Here is a 24046-nt window from a genome sequence, read left to right on the forward strand (position 1 = left end):
ATATAGTGCAATCTTAGAAAAATTATTTTAAAATATACATGTATGTTTGTATTACTTAACACCATATTTTCCATAAATTAAACAGAATATGATGTTCAGGCTATAGTTTACATTTAACAGAAATTACTCATTAGTGGTGTTTTCATATCCTTCGTATCACTACTTTTACAGAGAATGTAAACTGTGGTCCAAGGGAAAACAAATGCATTGTATTACAGATGCCATCTTAACGTTGCATAATGAAAAAGATGGTCTCGGCTTTAACATTTCCAACCATGGTTTTCTAGTCCATTCATTCTTTTGTACACTTATCAAATATTATTGACCACAGAATATGCAATTAACTTAATATTTGGAAACAACTCAAAAATAAATTTACAGGTGAGAAAAATACTATTATATGTTATATAACAAATAGGAACATACATTAATGGTAATGATAAATGGAAAGTATATTATATATATATATGTATATACTTTATATAGATATGTATATATAACTTTATTCCTGGTTTTGTTGTGTAATATTCATGTTTACATAGGTAAGGATTTTTAAATATTGATGATTACGTGTAAATGCTTCAATAAGTAAGCATAGATTGATTATCAAGGCAAATAATGATATTAAAAATTTTCTGTCCTCCATCTATATATTATGAGAAATTTCAAAAAGATACAGAAGTGGAAAGAATAATACAATGCACAAACTTATACCTTCTATCTTGGTTCTTATAGTAACAATTTGTTACATTTTTCCTCTCTTTTCTCTCTTACATTTCTTACTATTCAATTTAAAGGTAAATTGTAGATGCTATTTTAACAGTAAATACTTTAGATTATATTTCTTAAGAGCATATTAGTCTCCTCCATCATCTAATATCCTGTCCAAATTTCAGTTTACCTAACTGTCGCAAGAATATCTTTCCCTATTGAACTAGGATCTAGTGTAAGCTCAAACATGGGAATTGGTACTCCTGATGACACTTGCTTGTAATAAAATGTTTTTAAGTTTCAAAAGCTGATATGTTTAACATATTATTTATATATCCCATTACACTAAACCAGTAGGTTTGCTACAGTTAAATTCCATCCAACCGTGTTTATCTTTTTTTCCTTGAAACCAGGGGAGATGCATTTTTCAGTAAATTTTAGGTGGAAATAAAGGAATTGAGTTATTGCTTGGTTGTATACACTACCTCAATTTTCACCACATGCCTCTGACATATATTTATAGAAAAGGAATTTGAGGCCAGAGAGGCTAAAATATTTAAACCACATGATTAGTCAGTGGTAGAACTAGAGTTAAAAATCTAAGTTAATATAGTATTATACATTTTTCTGATGAAATGGTTGATTTCTTTTATATATGTATGGGGGGAGGGAGAGAAATATTTTTGTCACATTTGCTAAATTGAAAGAACATATAAACTGCAACTTTTCTGTTTTTTTTCTTTGCTAAAGTTAATTCTGATATTAATTTGAACTCCTTAAATATGCAGTAACTGATAATGTCAAAACTGATAATGAAGTATCAGAGGGACATGCAGCCTGAGATAAAAAATATTTGCTGTAGATAAGCCACATGTATAATAAGGAGGTAACTCTGTTCTAAAATTAAGTTTGTATTTTTTTTTTCATGGTCGTTTTCAGAGTTTATTGAAGAGCAAGTGCTGTATTCTACAAAGATTGAATGACTTTGCCAAATTGCAAGTGTCCTTTTTCAAAAGTTATCTGGCAAAATACATTAGTGAAAAAATAATTGACTTACTTCTCAAATGTGCTACTCATTCTGTCATTCTATAAGGGTTGATAATAAATATTACATTATTCACAGTGTAGCTTTTTGATTACTTAAGATCTTCAAGCCTTCATTATATTATGATGGAGTTTCTAGCTTCTTTCACAACCTCTGAAGAGGTAACTCAGATTAATACATTTCAGACTCAAGTTATTCTAGCAGGTCACACTTTGAGGGTCTATGTAATAGGACAAAGAAAAAACTTCATTGTACAATAAAGAAGCATGTCTTACATCTGCACTTAGACTCAGTTCATTTCTTTTGACCTCGCCAACACTGCAAGTTAGGTTCCCAGTGGTTCGACATGTATTTTGGGATGGATAATAAGCTATGGGTTCTTTAAATAAAATGTACATTTCTATTATTGGGGATTCCAACTCAGATTAAAAAATTCATCCTGATTTCCTTTTATTGGTCGATGTGGTCATTGTCTGGGGGAAGAACATTGTGTGAGCACTAATAAACACTGTTTACTATGGGCTGTTTCACCAATATTCCCCAAGCAGGCATACTGAGAATGGTTAATGTGTATAAGGCAACACGTTCATCACATGAACATCAACCTGGTATACACCTAGCGCACAAAGATGCTGACTCAAACAAAAGTATTGATTTTTGTTTCTCTTTCTTGTTTCTTAATTTACACAGCTGATCATACCACCTCACTCCACCAAGTTCACTTTCGTCCTTCTGCTCTTGGAGGAGCTGGTCATCAGACTTCTGTCACCTTCCACTGTGCTCAGGTACAATAGAGTATTCTTGGACCAAGACAAGTTAATTAAATTTTAAAGTCAATACACAAGTAAATCCAATTTGTCCACTTGACATCTTTGCAAGCAAAACACGTTTATTGTAAATTATTATTTAAATGAACTTTTGAAAATACAGTATGCATTATGTATGTGCAGGCATTTAAGAAGGCATTTTTAAATCCTTAGATCACTTGACTGAAAGAGAATATACACCCAGATTTAAAATGTAAAGACTTTAATGTAAATGCTAAATTGCTAGCATTTAATTTTCTGACTTGGATTTTCTTACTCAAATTTTCATGAACTTAAATATAAAACTGTATAAAATGTAATCTTGCAAGTACTGTGTTATTTTTTTCACTCTGTTTTCATCTGAATAATAAGAATTTAAAAAAATATTTTTTAAGTATCTCTAAACTCGCTACATGCCATTCTAAGAATTATTTCAATTCATTGTCCAGAGTCCTATGGAAGAAGTATGGCCAACCCCATTATATGGATCAGGAATATGAGACACACAGAAATTAAGACCAGGCAGCTAGTAGGAGGTCGAACTCAGACCTGAACCCAGGACATCTGGCTTCAACCCGTCTTCATGACTGTTATTACAGCTACTGACAGAATGCCTAGGCATAACTCTCTTACTGCCAATGAAAATTTTTCATAAATTTTACAGTTATTATTATTTTTTACTTCTTCAGGTGTTGATGCGGGAGTAAAGTAAATTGAGGTATATACTTTATATCCTATGGGACACCAAGGAGCTTACAGAATCCTGCCATCTGGGAGGGAGTGAAATCAAATATAATACAGGGGTTCCTATGTCAGTGCAAGACCTGTATGTAACTGAAGTACCCTCTTTTTCCCCCAAAATGTGTAATTTAGAAAAAAGTTTTTGAGGCTAATAAATTTTTTACATGATTACTGACTTATACATGACCTGAAGCAATACTATGGAAGTATGCTTGACTTTCAAAGATATTAAAGAAAACAGACAAACCAGTAATCCTTCTCATAAAGAAGGACAGGTATAGTAGAGAGATTTTCTTTCAAAAAAATAATTTTAACACAGCTCATCTTTTAAATCATTGCTTCATAGCAGGGTCAGGCCTTTCATCTTAATTCTTGGAGATAACTTAGTTGCTTGCATTTCTGGTGGAAATTACATCTACTCAAGGTGGTCTGGCACATCAGCAGGATAGTGATCAGTTCTCCATCTTAATAGATTTAGAAAATCCTAGCCTAGAGGCTGAACTCAAAATTCTTTATCATATACAAAAGAACTCAAGCAAGTAAGTAATCCACTCAAACCTTTTTGTCAATCACTTTAACACTGGGGCTTGATTTCAGTCACTCTAAGCCTCTCCTTCCAAGTTGTAGCAAATCTCCAAGGCTTTATCTCTGGTTAGACTTAAATCAGTAATTCATTCTTGTTAGCTACTGAGTCCAGACCGCTTCAACCTTTTCAATGTGTTGCCCTAACCTTTGTGGTTTTTCTTGCCTTTTCTTTTTATTTTTTTGCCTTTAATTTTTTTTTTCCTTTCTATCCCTGAATAATTCAGGTCTTCCTCTTCTTTTAATTCATCTAGTTGACATTCTTTGCAGGCAAAACTGGTTTATCCCAAAGTATTAATTGAATGAACGTTTGAAAATGCAGTATATATTATGTATGTGTAGGCATCTAAAGAAGATATTTTTAAGAAGAAAATTTTAGGGCTTACTTTTCTAAGTCTGAAAGTTTGCAATTAGGTTAACCACTAGGGAAAAACTCACACAGATTTCTGTCCCTCTCTTGATTTCACTGATAAATATATCTGAACTAACACACACAACTGAGTAGCTGATTAATCAAAAATCTAGTGTGGTAGTGCTTGTAGGATAAGTTTTAACTATTTCTGAATATGACTCTTTGCTGAACTTAAGGAAATGGCTATGGTTTATTATTTGTTTCATTTGTTTCCAGTTTGTATCCATGTGAAGAACTCTGCATTGTAAAAAATCTAACTTTAGGCTAAAGTTGTTTGTATAGATTTTGAATCCTGAGATTAATTTGGTTAGGGCATCCCAACTGCAAATATCATAAACTCATAATATGCTACCAGAATCTCTCAATGAGATTGTTACTGCATAACAGGATAAGAGGAACAATAGTAAGCAGCAAATGTGATAAACAGGCCTTCTCTGATATCAAACGTTATGTTCTGAGATTTTCTCTTGGTTTTCAGTGGTTTCATTTTTATTTTCAAATAGTTGCCATTATTTATTTCATTTATACTTGATGTGGGACTCACTGCATCTAAAGGTCAGAACAGTGAAAATAAAGGAAAAAGAGATAAAATGAGAGTGATTTTATTACCCAGCATGTGTCTATGGTCCTTGCAGCCTGTGTCTATGGCAGACTCTCTTGATTCTTAGCAAGCTCAAATGCCCTTGAGCTCTACTCAGTGTGCAAGCCAGATCTACTATCTTTTACCTCCACTTGTTTCTTCTTTCAGAAACATTGAGATTGGATCTTTAATTGTTTTACTCTGTCTCCTTTCAAAGAAGTTTGAGATGAAGATGGACTAAAAATGTTACCTTTTTTTTTTAATGCATATGTTCCCTGGGGTACTTTTTAATTTCCCTCTGTGAACCCAGGTGGATGATGTAAGCAATGCCAGGGTAATTGTCGGATACTAGTGTCTAGGAATGGTAGGAAATGGTTTAACTTAGAACCTCCAGTATTCCAGGCCACTTGGCAAAACATGAAAACATGACCTTCTTGTTTTTGTAGTTTGGCTTATTTCCAGTGGTTTAAATTAACCTAATTTCTGTCATCCACGATTTATTTTATAAAAAGTAAGTAATTTACATAAAACAGTTGTTACTATAATTGAACCCTGACATTTGATTCCAGGCAGTCAATTACGTGTGATCAAGTTCAGACATCATAAGTGAAAATACAGTGAATTTATGCTTGTAGACTCTCTAACTAAAAGTAATACAGTCATTTGAAGACATATGCAGATAAAACTTGCCTTTTCATCCTCACTTACTGAGATAGAATTTTATAAATTTCCTGTCACCACCCATCCTACTTTGGAAACAAAGCAAGTTTCCCTCTTTTTATTGGAACTTAAGCTTGGAAACATCTATGTAGTTTGAGAGGTGATAAACCAGGACATTGTTCGCTGGTTTTTGGTTGATGACCTCGTCATTCATCGGTAACATTAGCAAAGTGTTCGGTGTAGAACAGAGTCTCAAGGGACTTTTATTCCAAATGAATACAAACGGAACATTTTCAAACAGAGCTTTGCAGGCTTATGAAACACAGATAAGAACAATGGCCACATTCAATCTTCTTCATATAATTTTTGAGCCATTTTTTCATATCATGTGATAAAATACACTGTACTAGATGATGGGCGTAAATAATATGGCAATAAGTTGTATACACTTCTTTTTAATGGGACTGCAATCTGTGTCTCACCTTCTTTGCCTTCCTGTGATAAATATTTTGGAAACTTCATAGAGCATTTAGTACCCAGTTTGTTAGACAAATTGATTTTTTAAAAAATCTTGAGCAGAAATGCATGGCTTTCATTAAATTTTCTCTTTTATGTTGTTATCAGTAAGCTTGTATGTATTGAAATATGTTTAATATTTGAACATTGGCCTTTTGCCTTTTTTTCAGTGTAAAAACACATTGATTTTTCAATAAAATCAAAAGGAATTTGGAAAAGGAAGGAAAGATAAAAACAGTGCATGTTAAATATTAACAAAAAACTTATCTGCCAAAATTTTTATGTGTACTATATTTATTAAGTGGTACAAATAAAAAGTATGTAATTAGTACATATATGTTATGGATGTTTATCTTTATATAGTTTAAAGAATGGATATGCTACATCTCTGGAATAGGACTATTCCCCCAGCCTCTAGAAATAGAAAGAATGACCACATACCTTCGTCTTCAATCATCTGTTCTTATACCTTTCCAAAATCCCACCGAAGAAGATGTTTTAATCGATATCATACTAATAGGTAAGTTGTTTTTCTTTTACTTTACATATGTTATTTTGTAATTTTTTTTAACTTTATTTATTTTTGGCTGCGTTGGGTCTTCGTTGCGGTGTGCGGGCTTCTCATTGCAGTGGCTTCTCTTATTGTGGAGCACAGTGCGCGGGCTTCGGTAGTTGTGGTGCACGGGCTTAGCTGCTCCACGGCATGTGGGATCTGCCCGGGCCAGGGCTTGAACCCGTGTCCCCTGCATTGGCAGGTGGATTCCTAACCACTGTGCCACCAGGGAAGCCAATTTTGTAATTATTAATCACACTTATTCTATTATAGAGTCCAAGCATTTTAGAGGTAGTGGACACTTCAGGGATCTGTTAGTTCAACAACATCATTTTATTAAAGAGAAAGCATACATGTAAGAGATGAAGTATCATGGCCAAAATCACAACTCTAAACTCCAGGATCAGAAATTAGCAATCTGTATACCAAGTCAAGTTCTTCTAATTTTATCTGGAAACCTGAATATGTAAGTCAGTAAATTTGTACAATTCTTATGATATCACTCAAATATGCCAATGTTTATTCCTCAAAGTTTATAAAAATTCCAGTGTTCTAATTTTGTTTCCTTTGCCCCTTTTCTATATAAATAGCGTATTTAGATTAAATTTTGGCTCCAACCAAGCTTGTTCCTTTTTTCGTGTCATATTGAAGATGCATGTTTTTAAATTCAATTGTGTGAAATGTTTGATCACTTTGTATTAAATGACCGAATAATGTGGGTCTGAAATAAAAATCAACTCATTATAAGTTTTCTGAAACACATTTTAAATGTAATGTTGAACATTAATACTTTTAACTTTTCAACTATTTTTACTACTTTTACTAAAATTACAACTACTGCTACAACCACGGTGATCCATTTTATAAAGTTCAATTTCAGGGCTAAAAGGAACACATATGTTAAGGTTTTTTATATAAGTAACCAATTTATTCTCCTGAATGGTTATCCTATTGCACTTCATGCTGCCATCAGGAGTATATTACAGACATAACTACTTATTTTCTTGAACGTTGTAAGCCCTGAGTATCAGCATTCTCCTTAATTTCCAGCAGTCTCATTGTGGGAAAATTGTATCTTACCATCATTGCAAATTTTCTATTTTTTATTAATGCTGAAGCTGAACACTATCATTTACCTGTTAGAGTTCTCATCTTTCCTGATCATCTCTTCATGCTTGTGGTATGAAATAAGAAAAATTAAGAACATAATGTCATCTCATGTAAAATTCCCTTATGAATACTCTGGCTATGATGAGAAGGAGAGGCATGCTGTTTAGTAAAACTTGACTGCAGGCTCAAGGAAGTCAGTATTTTAATGTGGAAGAGACTTGAGCATATATATAAGCAGAAGGAAGAAGCCAGGGTTGAGAAAGAGTTAAAGCTATAAAGGACATAGGGTTTAACCGATGGGCCAAGGCTCTGGGAGGACTGGTATCAGGGTTGAGTTAGAAGGAAGAGCTATGAACAGCAGGGGCATTTCTACTTTTGAACAGGTGGAGGTAAGCTAAAACAAATGTGAATGTAGATAAATTGTAGGTAGTAGAGGGGCTTTGGAATTAAGAGCAGTTGGATTTATATTTTCATCTGCTGAGAAAAGGAGATATAGTAAGAGATTTGAAGAGTGGCACAGTGGGTTGAAATAACTGCTGGAGGGAAAGGAAGATGGAACTGACAAAATTCAAATAGAAAAGGTATTGTATTTGGCTGGAATTGGAAAACACAAATTTAGGTAGACGCCAAGAAAATACGTGTTTGTAAACTTTGTACCAGTTGTAGGGCTTAGAATTCCTGGTGTGGGAACACACAAGGCTGATTAATGGAACTTTCCAGGGAATGGAATTTTCAAGGCAGCTGCATAGCTATAAGAGTGTTATAAAAGCATATTAGGTCAATATTTTAACATTAAAATAAACTGTGAAATAATTTGTGGCTTCTTAATTTTCTTTAATTGGTCAAAATTTTTTTCTACTATGTAACAGGAAAAAACAGTAAGCTTGATAATTAAAAATGTATTAGTCTCTTGTAGTTTAAAACAGTCTTTTTTAAGTAAACTCACTCTCTTGGGTGAATGTTTAGACTTTCAGGTTCTCCCCCTTCTTCCTTCAACCCATGGAATCTGGGGAATAAGAAAGACACTGACCTCTGATATCTTTCTCTCTTCCACTTTCTCCATTAGTTTATGAAAAGATTCCTCCTTTCCTTTTCTTGGTGATGGAGTCTCTCTGTCACTCTGTCATAACTTCCTCCTTTCTTTTGTGGACTTATTTTTTTTTCTAGCCACCATGTACACGTCTTCTTGTAATCATATTTCTTGGCAACCTGGCCTCATAATTTGACCTGAATTGTTGAAGGGCCACAAGGAAATATGACTGACAAGAAGAATAAAAATATTTAACACATATGCCAAATAGACTCATTAGAGAAAGTACTACATTAATACCTTCTCATTTAAATATTTGTAAATGTCTTAAAATTATTTCATGATAGGACGATGGAATACCTTGCTGTCTTTCAAAAGAACATGTAAATGTTCCTGCAGATGCTACATAATTCACAGAATCCCCTTAGGGAGGTTGATAGGAAGACTCAGTATAGCCCCAAGAGAGTAGTTGATGCGTGTGAGAGATCCCACAGTATTTCAGATCCTGCATTCCTCATCTCTCTTTCAGATAGATAGATAGACAGACAGACTTTATAGATATTTAAGATATATAGATGAAGATATCTTTCAAAAGTCACTGTTTTTCCAAGAAGGCAACATTTTTAGAATTGTAAACTCATCATCTAAACTTTTATATTGCCCAATTCTCTAATGTCTTTTCTTCTGCTATCTTGGCTGTTTTCATTTTAATCACTTCTCTCAGATATATTGCCCTTTGATATTCAAATAATCTATTTATTATCTTTAATTAAATTCTATTTAATCTTTTAATTCTACTGTGTGTTGTCTATACATTCTTTCAGTTGACCATTATGCAAGGCAAGGTATCAAAAAGATTATATTTGAGGGATCTATTCATATCTGAATCTATGCCAACTTAAAAAAGTAATGAGATAGGGAGGCTAGAGAGGAGATGGCCTAAACACCTGGAGAATACTAGAGATGTGTCCAAAGCACACCATTAATGAGTCCCATGAGGACCAGAATGCTACAGAAAAGCTTTCAAATAGCGTAGAAAACCAGGATTTGTTATGCATCCACTGTGTACCACACTTAAGCTCTATAAATGTGACTATACCCAATCTTTACAAAAAGACTCTTGGAGGTTTTTTCAGTGTGGAACCTGAGGCTTAGAAATTTCCTAAAGCCATGCAGTGGGTAAGTGATGGAACAGGTTCTTGAACTCATCTTCTCCAGGACCACCTCACTGTCTTTCTAAGTTGTCTGCTTACAGATGGTGCTTTAAAAGCCCCATACTGGATTAGCAGATGCAAACTATTATATATAGAATGGATAAACAACAAGGTCCTACCGTATAGCACAGGGAAGTATATTCAATATCCTGTGATAAGCCATAATGGAAAAGAATATGAAAAAGAATGTATATATACGTATAACTGAATCACTGTGCTGTACAGCAGAAATTAACACAACATTGTAAATCAACTATAGTTCAATAAAATAAAATTTAAAAAAATAAATAAAAAAATAAAAGCCTCATACTGATAAGCCTCTAAAGAAAGGCACTTGCCCTTCTTTTTGCTTCCTCCCCCCAGATCTCAGGGAAAGAGGCCTCCCTGCATCCTATCAAAGGACCTCAAGAAATGCCCCTGACTACCACTCATTTCACATTTTTTCAGCTCTTCAGGACTCTCCTTTCTCTTTTTAACATTGCCATCAGACCCTAGCTCACATATGTTTGGATTTCCCATCTTGGCTGCCTTATTCGGCCAGGACATGTTCCCTTCCTCAGCGACTGGTATCCATGGACTCAATTCCCACAATCCTCTCTCATCAGTAATTATGCCCTCCACCCCAGCCCCCTACTCTTAAGTTTCCTTCCTACTTAGCTGGAAGTAAAAGTGGAAACAGGGAAGGTAGCTGTGAGTGGGAAGCAAGCATCTGAGTTGAAACATTAGAAATTAGGGCCCAGTGTATACATTAAGAATTTAAGGACCCATCTCTATTATATGTATGTGTGTGCCCTTGTTCATATAACCATATTCCACACCTGCTACTTTATATGCTTGCTAATGGCAGGGGTTATATTAACTCATAGATTTGCTTCTAACTAAATGAGTATTTCAGTGTCGGCATGTATATTGATAAAGCAGGAGTTGAATATTCAGTCACTGTTTATTGAGCATCTGTTTTGTGCTGAAAACTGTCATACGCACATTTCAAAGCTACCTCATGTGTGGGATATACGTACACACAAAAATTTATACACATTGTATTTTGATTTTGTGTGGTATTCTACTTGTGAAATATCACTATAGGTTATATACCTAAAAGTTGCATAAATGAATGAAGCAGTAATAGATGTATACAGAGTAGTTGTTTTGATTATTTCTGTTAAAGTAGCTGTAGTCTTGAGATTATTTGACCTTTTACTTAATACAAATTTAAATGCAATATTAGTGATTTGATTCAAATGTTTAAGTATAAGTGGATTCTTTTCCAGACGTTAGTAGGTTTATTGAAGAGCAAAACAGAATAACAGCAGGGATAAAGGTGTGCATACCAGTTAACATATTAGTTTTACAAATATCAACTTCCATTTTGAGGGTTGATAAAATATAAACAAGGTACTCTGTTGAATTGTTGTTGACTCAGGTTGATTATGACCATGGTGTTCACTAGTAATATAGTAATAAAGCAAACAGTATAACACAGTTACGATAAGTTAATCACACTTACGGGATGTGGAGAGGCAATACCCAGTGCATTTGATTTCACATGTTTGAATTAGTTTATGAAAATCTTGCCCTTGGAGGCCTCTGAATCTTATCTGAAGTACCTCCAGAGTTGAATAAATATTTATGTTAAATATGTAGTGATCATTGTACATTGCCAGTCAAGGTGTGCATAGCTTAATACATAAGAGAGAGAGAGATAAATAGGTGTAAGAAAAAGTCCCACGCTCTCAAAATCTCTCCCAAATTCAGATAGTCTATTTAAATATTTGAATTAATAAACATGACTGGGAGATTTGAGATTGGTGGGCAGGAAATTTGGAGTATCAAATATATAACAGTCTATTTATACCTTAGTTTCATTGGATTATTTGTCTTAGTTTGCTCATGACAAATAGCTAACACTCATACTATGGAAAAGTAGATGTGAAATTATTGTTATAGCCACTTTTCAGACAAGTAATCTGAGACTCAACTTGCTTATAATTACTTTAATTATTTTTAGATACTGTTTGGGAGCCTTAATATTTGGAATTCCTTTTTTCTCACTTAGTAGCTTTCAAAATTCAGTAAGCAGTAATTGGAAACTTATCAAAATTTAGATTCTCAGGTTCACAGTTATTCTGATTCATTATGTCTGGGGTAAGACCCTACCATCACAAGTTATTCCAATGTAGGTTGTCAGAAGACAGCACTTTCAGAAATATTGTTCTTTACACAATGGTTTTGAAATATATTTTAATATCATACACCTCAATTAGTAAATATTTTTCAGCATTCACTTCCATGTATGCATATTTACTTGTGAAATATTTACATATAGCATCATCACCTCATATATTTAATGTCAGTAAAGCTTATCTCCTTTCCATAAAGAATTAACTATAATTTATAATGTTTCCCCCATGACGCAGTAGTTCAACTTGCACAAATCCCATTTTAAAGATAACAAAATGTGCTTCCATTTAATTAAAGCTATAGGAATTTTTTTTTTTTGCATTTAGTCTTTAGTCCCCTCCCCACAAAACACAACTTTTTATTTTGAAAAATGTCACACCTACAGAAGAGCATAGTACAATGAATAGTCCTATATTTTTCATACAGATTCATCTATTTCATCAATTGTTAACTTTTGGGGAACTTGCTTTATATCCTATCTCTATCTGTAGACATATAATTTCGTCTCTAAAGTATGTATGGCCTTAGAAAAAGGACTTTCTCCAACATAATTGCAATGCCATTATCATACACTAAGATTTAACCTAGATATATTAATATTTTTAAAATATTAAATATCCACAGTAAAACTTTTCCAATTGTCCCAAAAATGTTCCTTATAACTTTTAAAAATGTTATCTTTTTTCCAGTCTGGGATTCAATCAAGGATTATTCATTACATTTGGTTTCCAATCTCTTACATCTCATTTAATCTAAAAATTCCCTTCTACCTTGTTTTGTCTTTTATGATATTGGTATTTTGGAGAGTCCAGGCCAGTTGTCTTGTAGAATATTGCATGTTATGGATTTCTTTTTTTTTTCTGTACAAAAATTTCTTTGTCTTTATTTCATATTACATATCTTGGGAGTCATATATTAAGACATAAAAAACTACCTAAATATATTTACAGCTCCATAATGTTACACTGCATTGATGTACTTTGATTTACCTTATCTTTGTTTCTTCATTATTCAATTCAGATTAAACATTTTGGTAAGAATATCACATATCATGTACTTCTCATTGCAACACATCCGGAGACACAAAGTCCCATTAGTGGGGATACTAAGTTAATCACTTGGTTAAGATTGTGTCTGCCAGATCTTTATATTGTAAAGATTATCTTTTCCCTTTATAACTAATAAATAATTTGCGGGGGGTGATAATTTGAGACAATGTGAATAACCTCTTCCCTTACAACCCTTCGTTTGATGGTTTTAGTATCCTTTCAGATATGCTACCAGTATTAATTATTATGTCCATTATCCTTGCTATTTTTTATTAGCTGAGATTTTTAAATTAAAGAAAATAGCTTTTTCTCTGCTTCTCTCCTCCCCCCCAACTCTTTTTATTTTTAAGTACGAGTACAGATACATGGATTTTTTAAATCTTTTATATTTCAGCATTTATTGTTCTCAAATCCCCATCACATTATCATATTTAATCACTGAACATTTAATTTATAAAAATGTGAGGGGATCTAAATTCAGAAGACACAAGCTGTGTGACCTTGGGTAAGGAACTTTTATTTTTTTGGCTTTTGTATCTCCTAACACTGGGGGAGGTACCAGGTAATCTCTGAGCTTGCTTCTAGCTGGTGATTCTATGATTCGTTGACCACTGCATGTGTACTGTTTGATGGCCCACTCTTTATTCAGGGGAGGCTCCTTGATTTCTATCATTATCATTATATTTCTGAGTAATGTCCCTGAGTTTGGAAAAACAAAAACAAAGCCAGATGTTAACAGAAATGACTTTGACACCTACCTCTTCCTTCTCTGGATTTCTCTGTATCCAGATCTCTAGGAGGAACTTGTGGCTCTTAACGAGCAATTAAAAATACTAGAGCTAATATTTGTACAAATCCATAGCTATTATATCAATAGAAAATAATAATCTCTCACTCCTTTTCCTTTTTCTTCTTGCATTGAAGACTATTGAACTTGTTTGCTGCATTTTTGAATTATAGCAAATTTTTATGGTTTTTGAAAAGACATTCATTCAAAGAGTAGTGCCAGAGGGACTTCCCTGGTGGTTTAGTGGTTAAGACTCTGTGCTTCCACTGCAGGGGGCATGGGTTCTATCCCTGGTGGGGGAAGTTCCACATGACCTACTATGCAGCCAAAAAGGAAAAAAAAAGAAAAAAGAAAAGAGTAGTGCCAGAGCAGACTGGGAAAAGACAGTTCCAGACCTTTTTCTTTTTTATTTCTTTCTGTTACTGATTCCCTTATGGTCGAAAGAACACAATCTGTATGATTTAGAGTATTTTTAATTTGTTGAGGTTTGTTTTATGACCCAGTATATGGTCTCTCTTGGTGAATGTCCCATAGGACTTGAAACAAATAAGTATTCTGCTGTTGTTTTATGGAGTGTTTTACATATGTCATTCAAATTCTCAGTTAATTTTGTTATTTGGGTCTTCTGTATCCTTGCTGATTTTCTGACTAGTAGTTTTACCTGTCACTTGGTTAGAGGGGGATATTAAATCACCCAACTATAATGGTGTATTTATTTCTTCTTTCCCCTCTATTGAATTTTGCTTCATGTAAGTTGAGGCTTTGTTATTTGTTATAGACACATTAGTATTATATGTCTTCCTGGTGTATCCATATTTTATAATTATGTATTGCCCCTCTTTGTCTCTAGTAATTTTCTTTTCTCTGAAGTTTGCTTTATATGATAGTAATGTAACCATTTTTTTTTTTTTTTTTTTTTTTTTTTTTGCGGTACGCGGGCCCCTCACCGGTGCGGCCCCTCCCGCTGCGGAGCACAGGTGCCAGACGCGCGGGCCCAGCGGCCACGGCCCACTGGCCCAGCCGCTCCGCAGCATGTGGGATCTTCCCGGACCGGGGCACGAACCTGTGTCCCCTGAATTGGCAGGCGGACTCTCAACCACTGCGCCACCAGGGAAGCCCCATTTTTGTTTTTTAAAATTAACATTTTCATGGTACATCTTTTATCATCCTTTTTCTTTCAAACTACCTATGTCATTAAATTTGGAGAAGTCTATTTTAGACAGAACATTGTCGGACCATGTTATATATAAATATTTCAACTCTACCCTGGCTAGCTACCCTTTCCCTCAGCCTGCTACCCCAGCAAGAGAATTGGAGTGCCGCTTCTTTCTACCAAGCAAGAGATAGAAGATCAGCTCCCCTCCCCTTTATTTTTCTGCCCCTCTTAGTTGATCTGGGTTGGAGACTTGTTCAGTGCCTTGTCCAGTATATATGAGAGGCAGTATGGAAACCTGGAAACCCACCACAATGTCGTTCCTCAAGTCCCAAGGTCCCTAAGTAGACTGCCTTCTTCTTTCATATTTCAGAGTCTCCTTATCCTTGTCTGTTGTGTATTATGTCTGGCAATTTTTAGTTGTAAGAGGGGGAGCCTAGGAGGAATGGGGCTACTTCATTTTTGTGGATTTTTATTCTTTTGGACACTCCCAAATTTGGCCAGTGGGACGCTTTACAAGACAATCCCTAAGTCCTTTTTATTGTCTTCATTAGTTTTTGAATATTTTGTTACTTTCTGGCAGTATAAGACGTTCTAGTTTCACCTAGCACTCAACTTGCTGTAAAAACTAGAATTCGGCATTTTTCAATGGTTTGCTATACAGAGACAAGGTATTTAGTGTCCAAGATATGGGCACTAGATGTGCTCATTGCTGCTAGGATGTTCCTTTCAGGGGACAGAACAAAGAAGTATAATTATTAAAATAATTATTAAAAACAATTATCTCATACTGATACCTCCTATTCCGATCCTACACCATAGAGTTCTTCCTCAATTCACCTCACTTCTCTTCTCCCATGTGAAAAACCTCACTCCCAACACATCAATTCAGTACCCATTTGCTCTATCATACCTATATACCCCTTATATTTTCTAAATTACTATATTCTTAACTACCAAGAAAAACAGAGAGCGAGAGAGAGAAAAGGAAAAAGGAACTGAAAACTACTAAATCTAAAGCTATCTTTGCAGTTGATTTTTCCTCCTGGAATATATTGTACTACAATAGAACAGTCAGAGAACTATGGCCAAAATATTCTTTAATTAATTCTTTATTCTGTATAGTTTTGTGGTCAATTTATATAAAGATTGATTCTTTACTTTTTAATTTGAATTCAGTTTTAGCTTTGCTTTTTCACACTTTCTAAATTTATTTTTGTATTTGTAAAACATGTATTGTTCAAAACTCAAAGCTATGTAAAATGTTCTACTTAAAGAAATCCCATTCCCATAACTCAACCACCCACCACTTTCTCAAACAATCATATAGATGACCATCATCATTTGATTCTGATTTATCCATACTGTGTTTAGTTTTGCAAAAATGAGTATATATGAATAAATGCGTATGTACACACATGGTTCTGTTTCATCCTCTATCTTACACAAAGGTGGGATACTGTATAATTTCTTTTGCACCTTGCTAACTTCACCTAATAATATGTCTGGAATCCTAGTAAAATAATTAATGGACATCTTTCTCATAGATTTTTATGACTTTTTAGTACCTCAGTTTTTTTCCTGCACTATTGTTTATACACAACTAGTCTCCAGTGCATAGATCTTTTCATTATTGCTAATAATTTGCTATACAAATATTGCTATGCAAATAATGCCTTTGTATATTTAAGGTGTATTTCTACAAGTTGTATTGATGGGCAAAATGGTAAATATATATACAATTTTACTGTATGTTACAAAAATCCCCTTCTTAGAAGTTGTAACACTCCCATTCCTTTCCAAGGCATCAGCTGATATCTAGTTCAATATATTTAAAATTAAAAATTTCTGTGCTGACAGAGCTTTTTACTTTTTATACATGGTAGCACTAAAAGCAAGTACATGTTATGCAACCCATAAGCACGTTTTGAAAAATTGATTTTTGCATATATTAGTTTAAATTATTAACATTGCAAAAGGTATATTTGCGCATGTGTAAATATTAACTACTACAATCCATTTTTATGTGGTAGGTTCATACAGGCTCTCAGTAATATCTTTTATTTGAATAGTTTAAATTAAAATTCCAAGAATTTATTAGTTGATTTTATATTTTTTGAGTATTATAGAGAAAATCATTAATAGTGTTGAATATGTTCTTCAAAAATGCCATTTAAATCTCATCTTAAAATGTACTTTGAACATGATCATCTCAGAAATTTCCCATTAGAAGGAAGTTTTGATTCTATTTCAATCTCCACTGATGTTTTTCCTCTTGAATGTGACATTGAAGTGTAATATCTCTTTATATTTTGATTAGGTCAGGGGAAGCACAAGCGTCTCGTCCTGGCTCCATACTGGGACAGCTTCCTCGTAGAGACTTCTGCCTTCAAGCTTAGTGGTCTGAGTCACACAAAAGGTACAGGATTTCTGCCTTATATTCTGTCATTCTATATGCTATCGCATTTCAGAGATGATGAAATATGTCTTGTTGTCTTAATAAATATTTAATGAAAATTAAATGTATAAGTTAAAAATTTTGACACAAATTTTAGTAAGTTGATAAAAAAACATGGATAGTGTAACCTTTACATATAGTCATTATATCTTCACTTTTTTTTTTCATTCCTTTTCACATGAATACAACTTGCAGAAAATCTTATCTCTGAGATGGTGAATGGTTTAATGTCATACCACTTAATACATAACTGTGTGAGTCAAAGAATATTTTGGAAAATTAAAAATGCCTAGTGTGGGGCTTCCCTGGTGGCACAGTGGTTGAGAGTCCGCCTGCCGATGCAGTGGACATGGGTTCGTGCCCTGGTCCGGGAAGATCCCACATGCCGCGGAGCGGCTGGGCCCGTGAGCCATGGCCGCTGAGCCTGCGCGTCCGGAGCCGGTGCTCCACAACGGGAGAGGCCCCAACAGTGAGAGGCCCGCGTACCACAAAAAAAAAACAAAAAACAAAAAACCTAGTGTTTTAAAGCTGCTCACACTTATGAAAATAATTCCATCTTTGCAAAGCTGACAATTCCCTGAAAATGTATTATAGGGTGTACATGTATTAGTAATCCCAACTGCATATTGATGAATAGGAAAAAAAATCTAAGGCGTAAGAAATAATGAATTTGCTTAAAAATCTAAGGCTCACAAAATTTGAATTTGCTTAAAATACTTTCCATTACAAAAAACTAATTATTGTACATATGATAAAATACAAATTATCTTAAAATAATAATTAGATATTATATATAATATGTATAAATATATATACTTATATATTATAATTATTATATATTATTATTATATATTATAATTATAATAATTATTACAAAAATAATAACTAAAATCAGTAACTACTACTAACATTCCAATATAAGTGAGTTCATGACTTTCTTTTATATTTACTATAGTCATTTTTATTAGCATCCTGAATCTCATTAATTTATTTCATTTGATACTCACAACAACTCCATTGTATAGGTGTTATTAGTATTATTATTGAATCAAGGAGATTGCAATTCAGAAAAATTAACTTACACAAAATCAAAACAGTTGCTTACTGGCAAAGCTGAACTACCATATGTCTGATTTCAACATCGCTGTTTTCTCTTTCTTTGCAATGTATTAAAAGGAGTATGAACTGCAGTTCACAAAAGAGGAAGTACCGATGGCCAAAGAATGACAGAAAATATGTTCAAAGTAACTAATATTCAAATAGATCTTGATTTAAATGATAGCCAGCTAAGTTGTCTTTTTCCTTTTAAAAAAAAATTTTCTGTTTCAATTAAACTGTGATGAAATTGGAACAAACACTGATTAGTGTTTAAATTAATTAAATCACTACATAATTTCTGAAAAGCACTTAGTGTAATGTATATAAAGAACCATAGACATTACCACCTTTTTGACCCAGTAATTCCAATTCCAGTGAGATCTTTTCAAGAAATAATCAAAAGATGGATTATTTATCCACAAAGATGTTTGATATAGAATTATTTATAACAGCAAAAAATTGTAAATCACCTCAATGCCAAATAACAACTTTGTTGTATTTGTAGTAACTATTTATATGTCTGCTTATATTTTAATTTTACTTATCCGTTAAATATATGAGACATTTTCTTTTTTTTCATTTTTTCCATTGATTCTGCACTTTAAAAGTCTTTCTACATGTGAATCAATTGAAACTACACCTCTATTTTCTTTTTTTCTTCTCCTTTGTTTATAATGGGGAAAGAGTTATAGGTAGGTAGGTATCTTTTTCATTTGCTCCTTTAATTCATCCAGATTTTGCTTTTTTGCTCTGTAATTCCAATCTAATTTGATTCCCCATTAATTAGCAAGATTTCAATCTTTTAACTGAATAATGATTATTATTCTCTTGTTATTTATTTTTGCAATGTGACATCCTATATTCAATCATCTATACTCTGTTACATAGATCTGTATTTTTGGTCTTGTTCCAGTGCCATACGGTTTAAATTCTACAGGTTTATGTTTTCTTATTTTATTTCTATTTTCTCATTATCATTTAAATCATTTCTTTCCTTTTATCATCTATTTATCCTTCTGGAAAAAAAAATTAGAACAACTTTTTAACAAGTTCTGAAAAGTCCCAGTAAACATTCGATTGAAATTACATTAAACCTATAGACAAATTTGGGAAGAACTACATCTTTACAATATTTAATCTTCTTATCCATGACCACTTACTTCCTCAATATTTTTTTTCTCATTATTTTTAATATTATTTTTACATCTTTATTGGAGTATAATTGCTTTACAATGGTGTGTTAGTTTCTGCTTTATAACAAAGTGAATCAGTAATACATATACATATATTCCCATATCTCTTCCCTCTTGTGTCTCCCTCCCTCCCACCCTTCCTATCCCACCCCTCCAGGTGGTCACAAAGCACCAAGCTGATATCCCTGTGCTATGCGGCTGCTTCCCACTAGCTACCTACCTTACGTTTGGTAGTGTATATATGTCCATGCCTCTCTCTCACTTTGTCACAGCTTACCCTTCCCCCTCCCCATATCCTCAAGTCCCTTCTCTAGTAGATCTGTGTCTTAATTCCTGTCTTACCCCTAGGTTCTTCATGACATTTTTTTTTCTTAAATTCCATATATATGTGTTAGCATACAGTATTTGTCTTTCTCTTTCTGACTTACTTCACTTTGTATGACAGACCCTAGGTCTATCCACCTTATTACAAATAGCTCAATTTTGTTTCTTTTTATGGCTGAGTAATATTCCATTGTATATATGTGCCACATCTTCTTTATCCATTCATCTGATGATGGACTCTTAGGTTGTTTCCATGGGCTATTGTAAATAGAGCTGCAACGAACATTCTGGTACGTGACTCTTTTTGAATTATGTTTTCTCAGGGTATATGCCCAGTAGTAGGATTGCTGGGTCATATGGTAGTTCTATTTGTAGTTTTTTAAGGAACCTCCGTACTGTTCTCCACAGTAGTTGTATCAATTTACATTCCCACCAGCAGTGCAAGAGGGTTCCCTTTTCTCTACACCCTCTCCAGCACTTATTGTTTCTAGATTTTTTGATGATGGCCATTCTAACTGGTGTGAGATGATATCTCATTGTAGTTTTGACTTGCATTTCTCTAATGATTAATGATGTTGATCATTCTTTCATGTGTTTGTTGGCAGGCTGTATATCTTCTTTGGAGAAATGTCTATTTAGGTCTTCTGCCCATTTTTGGATTGGGTTGTTTTTTTGTTATTGAGCTGCAAGAACTGCTTGTAAATTTTGGAGATTAATCCTTTGTCAGTTGCTTCATTTGCAAATATTTTCTCCCATTCTGAGGGTTGTCTTTTGGTCTTGTTTATGGTTTCCTTTCCTGTGCAAAAGCTATGAAGTTTCATTAGGTCCCATTTGTTTATTTTTGTTTTTATTTCCATTTTTCTAGGAGGTGGGTCAAAAAGAATCTTGCTGTGATTTATGTCATAGAGTGTTCTGCCTATGTTTTCCTCTAAGAGTTTGATAGTTTCTGGCCTTACATTTAGGTCTTTAATCCATTTTGAGCTTATTTTTGTGTATGGTGTTAGGGAGTGATCTAATCTCATACTTTTACATGTATGTGTCCGGTTTACCCAGCACCACTTATTGAAGAGGCTGTCCTTTCTCCACTGTACATTCCTGCCTCCTTTATCAAAGATAAGGTGACCATATGTGCATGGGTTTATCTCTGGGCTTTCTATCCTGTTCCATTGATCTATCTTTCAGTTTTTGTGCCAGTACCATACTGTCTTGATTACTGTAGCTTTGTAGTATAGTCTGAAGTCAGGGAGCCTGATTCCTCCAGCTCCATTTTTTGTTCTCAAGATTGCTTTGGCTATTCGGGGTCTTTTGTGTTTCCATACAAATTGTGAAAGTTTCTGTTCTAGTTCTGTGAAAAATGCCAGTGGTAGTTTGATAGGGATAGCACTGAATCTGTAGATTGCTTTGGGTAGTAGAGTCATTTTCACAATGTTGATTCTTCCAATCCAAGAACATGGTATATCTCTCCATCTATTTGTATCATCTTTAATTTCTTTCATCAGTGTCTTATAATTTTCTGCCTACAGGTCTTTTGTGTCCTTAGGTAGGTTAATTCCTAGATATTTTATTCTTTTTGTTGCAATGGTAAATGGGAGTGTTTTCTTGATTTCACTTTCAGATTTTTCATCATTAGTGTATAGGAATGCCAGAGATTTCTGTGCATTAATTTTGTATCCTGCTACTTTACCAGATTCATTGATTAGCTCTAGTCGTTTTCTGGTAGCATCTTTAGGATTCTCTATGTATAGTATCATGTCATCTGCAAACAGTGACAGCTTTACTTCTTCTTTTCCAATTTGGATTCCTTTTATTTCCTTTTCTTCTCTGATTGCTGTGGCTAAAACTTCCAAAACTATGTTGAATAAGAGTGGTGAGAGTGGGTAACCTTGTTTTGTTCCTGATCTTAGTGGAAATACTTTCAGTTTTTCAGCATTGAGGATGATGTTGGCTGTGGGTTTGTCATATATGGCCTTTTTTATGCTGAGCAAAGTTCCCTCTATGCCTACTTTCTGCAGGGTTTTTATCATACATGGGTGTTGAATTTTGTCGAAAGCTTTGTTTGCATCTATTGAGATGATCATATGGTTGTTCTCCTTCAATTTGTTAATATGGTGTATCATGTTGATTGATTTGCATATACTATAGAATCCTTGCATTCCTGGAATAAACCCCACTTGATCATGGTGTATTATCCGTATAATGTGCTGTTGGATTCTGTTTGCTAGTATTTTGTTGAGGATTTTTGCATCTATGTTCATCAGTGATATTGGCCTGTAGTTTTCTTTCTTTGTGACATCCTTGTCTGGTTTTGGTATCAAGGTGATGGTGGCCTCGTAGAAGGAATTTGGGAGTGTTCCTCCCTCGGCTATATTTTGGAAGAGTTTGAGAAGGATAGGTGTTAGCTCTTCTCTAATTGTTTGATAGAATTCGCCTGTGAAGCCCTCTGGTCCTGGGCTTTTGTTTGTTGGAAGATTTTAATCACAGTTTCAATTTCAGTGCTTGTGATTGGTCTGTTCATATTTTCTATTTCTTCCTGATTCAGTCTTGGCAGGTTGTGCATTTCTAAGAATTTGTCCATTTCTTCCAGGTTGTCCACCTTATTGGCATAGAGTTACTTGTAGTAATCTCTCATGATCTTTTGTATTTCTGCAGTGTCAGTTGTTACTTCTCCTTTTTCATTTCTAATTCTATTGATTTGAGTCTTCTCCCTTTTTTTCTTGATGAGTCTGGCTAATGGTTTATCAATTTTGTTTATCTTCTCAAAGAACCAGTGTTTAGTTTTATTGATCTTTGCTATCGTTTCCTTCATTTCTTTTTCATTTATTTCTGATCTGATTTTTATGATTACTTTCCTTCTGCTAACTTTGGGGATTTTTTGTTCTTTTTTCTCTAATGGCTTTGGGTGCAAGGTTAGGTTGTTTATTCGAGATGTTTCCTGTTTCTTAAGGTAGGATTTTATTGCTATAAACTTCCCTCTTAGAACTGCTTTTGCTCCATCCCATAGATTTTGGGTCGTCGTGTCTACATTGTCATTTGTTTCTAGGTATTTTTTGATTTCTTCAGTGATCACTTCATTATTAAGTAGTGTATTGTTTAGCCTCCCTGTGTTTGTATTTTTTACAGATCTTCTCCTGTAATTTATATCTAGTCTCATAGCGTTGTGGTTGGAAAAGATACTTGATACAATTTCAATTTTCTTAAATTTACCAAGGCTTGATTTGTGACCCAAGATATGATCTATCCTGGAGAATGTTCCATGAGCACTTGAGAGAAATGTGTATTCTGTTGCTTTTGGATGGAATGTCCTATAAATATCAATTAAGTCCATCTTGTTTAATGTGTCATTTAAAGCTTGTGTTTTCTTATTTATTTTCATTTTGGATGATCTGTCCATTGGTGAAAATGGGGTGTTAAAGTCCCCTACTATGAATGTGTTACTGTTGATTTCCCCTTTTATGGCTGTTAGTATTTGCCTTATGTATTGAGGTGCTCCTATGTTAGGTGCATGAATATTTACAATTGTTATATCTTTTTGGATTGATCCCTTGATCATTATGTAGTGTCCTTCTTTGTCTCTTCTAATATAGTCTTTATTTTAAAGTCTATTTTGTCTGATATGAGAATTGCTACTCCAGCTTTCTTTTGGTTTGCATTTGCGTGAAATATCTTTTTCCATCCCCTTACTTTCATTCTGTATGTGTCTCTAGGTCTGAAGTGGGTCTCTTGTAGACAGCAAATATATGGGTCTTGTTTTTGTATCCATTCAGCCAATCTGTGTCTTTTGGTGGGAGCATTTATTCCATTTACATTTAAGGTAATTATCGATATGTATGTTCCTATTCCCAT

At 33.9% G+C, this 24046-nt stretch overlaps 1 protein-coding gene across 1 annotated transcript in view; it reads left to right on the forward strand.

Annotated features, from left to right (window-relative positions):
• Positions 1 to 24046, forward strand: part of CFAP47 (cilia and flagella associated protein 47) — a 503782-nt gene that overhangs the window by 405454 nt on the left and 74282 nt on the right. Inside the window, 4 exon segments of the mRNA XM_065900147.1 lie at positions 121 to 133; positions 2447 to 2541; positions 6417 to 6573; positions 17451 to 17549. Coding sequence (XP_065756219.1) covers positions 121 to 133; positions 2447 to 2541; positions 6417 to 6573; positions 17451 to 17549 — 364 coding nt within the window.

Source organism: Phocoena phocoena, chromosome X (assembly GCF_963924675.1).
Source record: "Phocoena phocoena chromosome X, mPhoPho1.1, whole genome shotgun sequence".
In the NCBI taxonomy this organism is placed as follows: Eukaryota; Metazoa; Chordata; class Mammalia; order Artiodactyla; family Phocoenidae; genus Phocoena; species Phocoena phocoena.